Source organism: Chrysochloris asiatica, unplaced genomic scaffold, assembly GCF_000296735.1.
Source record: "Chrysochloris asiatica unplaced genomic scaffold, ChrAsi1.0 scaffold00028, whole genome shotgun sequence".
NCBI lineage: Eukaryota > Metazoa > Chordata > Mammalia > Afrosoricida > Chrysochloridae > Chrysochloris > Chrysochloris asiatica.
In genome coordinates this window covers 2,227,889-2,233,769 of record NW_006408546.1, presented here as the reverse complement: position 1 = coordinate 2,233,769, position 5,881 = coordinate 2,227,889, and the positions used below count along the sequence as shown (strand labels likewise).

The following is a 5,881-nucleotide window of genomic DNA, read 5'->3' as shown; positions in this document are numbered from 1 at the left end:
GTGATAAAAAACAGAACAAAAAAGAAACAGATAATAGAAGTTCAGGGCCTCTGCTTGGGCTGAGTATCTGTGAGCATGCGTCGCAGAAGAACCCACCAGCGGTGAGGGTGGGGGGTGGCCACTTGGCTCAGGCTCTCCCTCTATTCACCAGAACGGAGGTGGGCAAACAGGGTGTGCGCCAATTACCAGATACCAAAGAACAAAAGAAAATCAGAACAAAGCAAAACTGACAAAGTATATTGTTCACCTTTGTCCCAAGGTTCCGGTGGCATTTTTCCTTGGTGTTTATGCTCCCTGTTTCGTCTTGCCGCTTGGTCTTGCCCAGGATGTCGGCTCAGGCCTCCGAGCCTTGCCCAGCAGATTCAAAAGTACACTATTTTTTATTTCAGCTCCAAACTCTACAAGCTATAAGCCTTCAAACCTTCAAAATATTCGTATTTCTGTGGTTCCGAGTTTTGGAGCTCTGCCCTGGATCTGCTTTGCCTGGTATTCTGTGTTATTGCTGACAGTAAACTTCACTGCACCTCCACCCTAGCCACCATCAAGCCCTGCCTCCCTTACTCAATGATTTTTGCATTTATAATATTTAAGCAACATTTGGTACCTACTATGTGTCATACTTGACATACCTACTATGTGTCATATGTATGTGAGGGATACTTCAGTTCCAATCTCCTGATACCACCTGCATATTTATCCTTTTCTGCCTTTCCCATGAAATATTTAAGGCTACACCAACTAAGAACAGATAAATGAAAAAACAAACAAACAAACATGGAAGTGATAGTAAGATGTGCATTTAGCAGGCAGATTGAAAAGGACTTTATCTTTCTTTCTCAGTTAGTGAGGCAGTTTGATTAATAAAGAACTGTAGGAATAACTTTGATTTAGGAATTATGAAACCCATTAATTTCTCATACTACAGACTCGGAAAAATGATCAACAACAGAAAAATGCAAATGCTTAACAACAGTCACTCATTTGCAAGATGCTAGTTTATAAAAGTAACAATTCTTCATGCTCACTTGTATGATACTTACTTGCCATCTGTGTCTGATGTAGCTGCATAGTGCAGGGGTGTGCAGCCTCTTTCATCAAGGTCATTCACACTTGCTCCTGATCCCACAAGAGCAAATAGGCACTGGTAGTTGCAGTTTGCAGCAGCGTAGTGCAGTGGAGATCTTTTGTGCACAAGTTAATAGAAAAAACAAAAGCCACAAACATATACCAGTAAACAAGAGGATATTTTACATTTATATCATCAGTTACAAACAGAAATGCTGTTTTTATTGAGTTTTAGACTGACTTCTGCCAAAGACTCAGTCTTTTGGATACATGGACAGAAAATTAGAAACAGTAAGCTTCAAAGTAGAGAAATATGAAGTATAGTTAAATTATCTCAATGGTTCCCTCCCTCCCATTCCTTGAGTGAATTATACAATCATATTTTGCTTACAAACTTGCTTAACAAAGCTTCCACTATGCTACTAAAAATGTTGCATGGAGGCTATATTCCAGGTACCAACCTTTGTTGATGAAAAAGCACAGAAATGTACATAAAGAGAAAATTGAAAGTATTTAAAAGTATGCTTGTTGTTGTTGTTGTTTTTAAGTGCCGTCGACCCATAGCGACCCTGTACAGGGTTTCCAAGGGTGTAAATCTTTACGGGAGTAGAAAGCCTCATCTTTCTCCCACGGAGCAGCTGGTATGCTTAGCTATATTAATTAACTGCATGACAGAGTTGAACAGTAATATCAGTGTGTTCTTAGTCAGTGCATAGCTTTGAAGATGGTTCTTTAGATCTAGACTATTTTTAATTTTTATTTTAAAAGATAATATTGGTAGCTGATTTCTTTCTGGTTATGGCAGTGAAACTAATATAGGCGTCCCTGTCTTTGGAGTACAAAACAATGAGGATGTCATGGCTATTTATTAACAAAATAAATAAATAAAAAGAAAAACCAAAAAGTAGTCAATTTTAGTCAAATTTTCATGGACTAAGTTTTCTAAAAGTTAGTTACTGAGTAATGTGATAGAGAAAACATTTTAAAGGCGCTCTGGTAGCGTAGTGGTTATGAATCGGGCTGCAAACTGCAAGGTCAGCAGTTCGAAACTACCAGTTGTTTCGCAGGAGAAAGATGAGGCTTTCTGCTCCCATAAAGATTTACAGCCTCGGAAACCCTGTTCAGGGTCACTATGCGTCGGAACCGACTCGACGGCACTTAACAACAACTATAGAAATGCATTTTTATAAACATTTAATTATTTTCATGCCTCTAAACTCAGAATATGCTTAGACGCTCACCTAGCTATTAGTAATAGAGAATACTTGTTAAGTGCTGTCGAGTCAATTCTGACTCATAGCAACCCTATATAGGGCTTCCAAGGAGCAGGTGGTGGGTTTGAAAATGCTTAGAAGCTCTCTCTGCTATTATTAATAAAGAATGCTCAAGGTTCTATAAATGAATGAACACAACTGGATTAAAATACGGTGGCCACCATGAAGAAGGTGCTACAGAAGATATCAGCGTTACTTCTGAAGACCAACAATATATCAACAAATTTGCACGGAATACAATTAGAATCACAGAGCTCAAGGAAGAAATAGAAGTTAAAAAGAAACACTTGTGATGACATCATGCTGGCTGATGATGACTGCCTTATGATACCTTATGAAGTTGATGATATTTTTATTAGCCACTCTCAAGAGGAAACAGACAATGTTAGAAGCAAAGAAATATCTGTAAGAAATTGACGCCTTACAGTTCAGAGTGGAATTAATTCAGCCGGTGTTAACAGTTGGAAAGCTCAATTACATGCAAAATTTGGCAGCAACAAAAACCTTGAAGCTGATGAAAAGTTAAACATCTTTATAATACTTTTTAAATTTGTTTAATAAACTTTTATATTGTTTAAATTGATCATTTCATTCTTCAAATATTAACAGAAAGCAAAATAGCTTTTTATTTTTGTTTATTCAATGGAAATTTGTCTAATTTCACAGATTTTGCTAATTTATATTTTTCAAGAAAACGGTTGTTGTTGTTGTTATGTGCCGTCGAGTCAGTTCCAACCCATAGCAACCCTGTACTGGGTTTTCCGAGGCTGTAAATCTTTACGGGGGCAGAAAGCCTCATCTTTCTCCTGTGGAGCAGCTGGTAATTTCAAACTGCTGAGCTTGCCATTTGCAGCCCGATTCAGAACCACTATGGTACCACAGTATTCATCTATATATTTTGCATAACGATTATATCAAGTCTAGGGGGATTTGTGTCATGCTATTAAAATCAGGTAAGCAATTTAAAAAAAACACAAATCAGCTATAAAAATATTGTATTCCCAAACCAAATAAAGCAATTTTTTCTTTTGCAGGTCATTACTTTCTTCCATTAGCAGGTTTATGGAAGCAATCTGTTCCTCAAAGCAATTACTGGAACAAATAGTTTTCTTATATTCCTTTTTTTTCCCCCACACACATAATTCTTTTAAGGTATCCACCTACACTTTCCAATCATGTGCACTACCCAACATCTACACCTTCCTCTGATGTACACACTCTCCTGACATATACAATTCTCAAACTCTAACACATACAATTTTGCTCAAACTGCCAACTCTTTCAAACCAATTCAGACTCTTTTCAATAGTTTCCCATATGGTTGTCATGCACTCTGGGTCAATTCTATTCTAAGTAGATAATGGTGACTTTAAGAACAGTCTCCACAAATGCTAACAACGAGGTCTGGTACTGAACAGCAAAAGCAAGCACTGGCAAAGGCAAATAAGATAAGGACTCTGTCATTTCATAGCTGTCTTCTCTTATTCCTGCTGTGAGGTGTGTGGATATGCATCTGGCATGTGGGAAAAGAGTTACAGAAGAGGACAAAAACAAATGACACACATATATTTATTACCTATTTTCTCCCTTTTTCTAGTGTTGTATAAACCAGATTATGAGTAGTAGAATTTCTAAAGAAATCACTTGGGCGGAAAAGAACTATAATGCTATATATTAGGTGTTATGGTTTCTTGAAAGAAAATAGGTGCCATGGGGTTTTGCATTTCCATGGCCACAATTACAAGGAGGAGGGAGTGACTCTATAGGTATGGAGGAGGGTAAGGCTATGGCTGGTAGTCTGGGGATGTGGCAGAGTACAGGTGGTAGAAGACAATCTTTAGGTGAGGATAAATATTTAGAAGTTATCAACATTAGTTGGGCCACTCAATAAGTCAGGATCACAATGCAAAAGATGCACAGCTAATTCTCATAAACCACTTAAAAGGTCAAGCAAATCATTATTTTTGCTGTTAAGTGCTGTTGAGTCAGTTCTGACACATAGCAACCTTGTAAAGGGTTTCAGGGTTTGAACTAACTTTTTCCATTAACAGTCCAGTGCTTATCCTATAACTCTACATCAAGACTCCAAGCAAGTCACTGACTTTGTTAAGTACCACTGGGTTGGTTCTGACTCATAGTGATCCTGTATAGGGTTTCTGAGAAGTGGCTGGTGAGTTTGAACCGCCGACCTGTTAAAATTTATCTTGCAGTCCACAACATTAACCTGAAGCGCCAAACCAGGACTCCAAGCAAGTCATTAGGTAAATAAAAATTAGGCTTTACTGAAGAACTGTATTGTACCCTACCTTCCAAATTTGTCCTTTTTGTTGAAGTCTGCACCAGTATTCAGCAAAAGGTTTAGGCACTCCAAATTTCTATACAGGAAAAACATAGTTAGAAACTTTGTCAGTGGTTTTATGAGGAAATTGGTAGGTTTAAATCAGTATAAAAGCATGTTCCCAAATGAGGATGAAAGTGATTAATAGTGCAAGTTCTACATTAAAATCACCAAAATACCCTCTCATGTAGTATAGGAAGAATACATCATGTAAGTGGGCATTTCAGTAATTTAATTTTTATGAACCTAAACATCACTAAATAAACGGAAATTATTAACTGCCAAATGAACACTCATCTTGTCTGTTATCCTTCTGTAGGAAATTGGCTTGAAGTTTAGATTTTAACTTTACAAGTTTCCAGTGTGCTCAGAAAAACAAGGGGAGCCTGAGCCTGTCAAATGTTCATATCTACCTCTACAACTGAGAATGCTCTGGTGGTATTCCTAGTTAATTACACTTGTTCTCTAAAATTAATGTAATTTTCATAATTATCCTCGAGAATGAGGTTCTTGGCAAAGCATTCTTTTGATAAATAACCATGAAATAAACAATGTATTAACAGTATGAGTTCAGAGATCAAGTGTTCTGGTTCATTTACATTGTCTAGCTTCCCCAGTTGTTGTTGTTAAGTGCCAATGAGTCACTTCCGACTCACAGTAACCCTGCATAGAGTTTCTGAGGCTGCATTATCTTTGCAAGAGCAGACAACCTCTTCTTTCTTCTACGGAGTGGCTGGTGGGCTCCAGTTGCTGACCTTGTGGTTTGCAATCTAGTGCTTATCCTTACAGAGTCACTATGCTCCCAGTTCCCCAACAGTAGTATTTAATACTTAGTCCAAAATGTTCCAATTTCAACATTCCCTCTTCTTATATTAGTCCAGAGTAAAGGGGCAAGACACAATCAGATCACCCAACATTTTCTCAAGTTATGAAGATAAAAATAAATAAATTAATTAAAATCCTTATTTATTTAAAGAATGTTAGTCAAAATATTCCTAATATGTTGATGTTGTCAGGTGCCATCAAGTCAGAACCGACTCATAGCGACCCCATGCACAGCAGAACGAAACAATGTCTGATGCTGGGCCAACCTCACTACCGCTACCACACTTGAGTCCATCAATGATGCCACCTGGCTGATCCATCTCGTTGGGGGTCTTCCTCTTTTTCTCTGACCCTCCACCTTACCCAGCATGACATCCTT

At 37.9% G+C, this 5,881-nt stretch overlaps 1 protein-coding gene and 1 pseudogene across 3 annotated transcripts in view; one reads left to right on the top strand and one right to left on the bottom strand.

Annotated features, from left to right (window-relative positions):
- ANKRD28 (ankyrin repeat domain 28) overlaps positions 1-5,881 on the bottom strand; it is a 175,949-nt gene that overhangs the window by 37,353 nt on the left and 132,715 nt on the right. For all 3 annotated transcript variants that reach the window (XM_006840007.1, XM_006840006.1, XM_006840005.1), the window contains exons 13-14: positions 4,646-4,714; positions 1,041-1,181 (exon numbers count right to left, since the gene is read on the bottom strand). In XM_006840007.1, coding sequence (XP_006840070.1) covers positions 1,041-1,181; positions 4,646-4,714 — 210 coding nt within the window. The remainder of the gene's footprint in view (positions 1-1,040; positions 1,182-4,645; positions 4,715-5,881) is intronic.
- Positions 2,468-2,897, top strand: LOC102824301 (annotated as a pseudogene).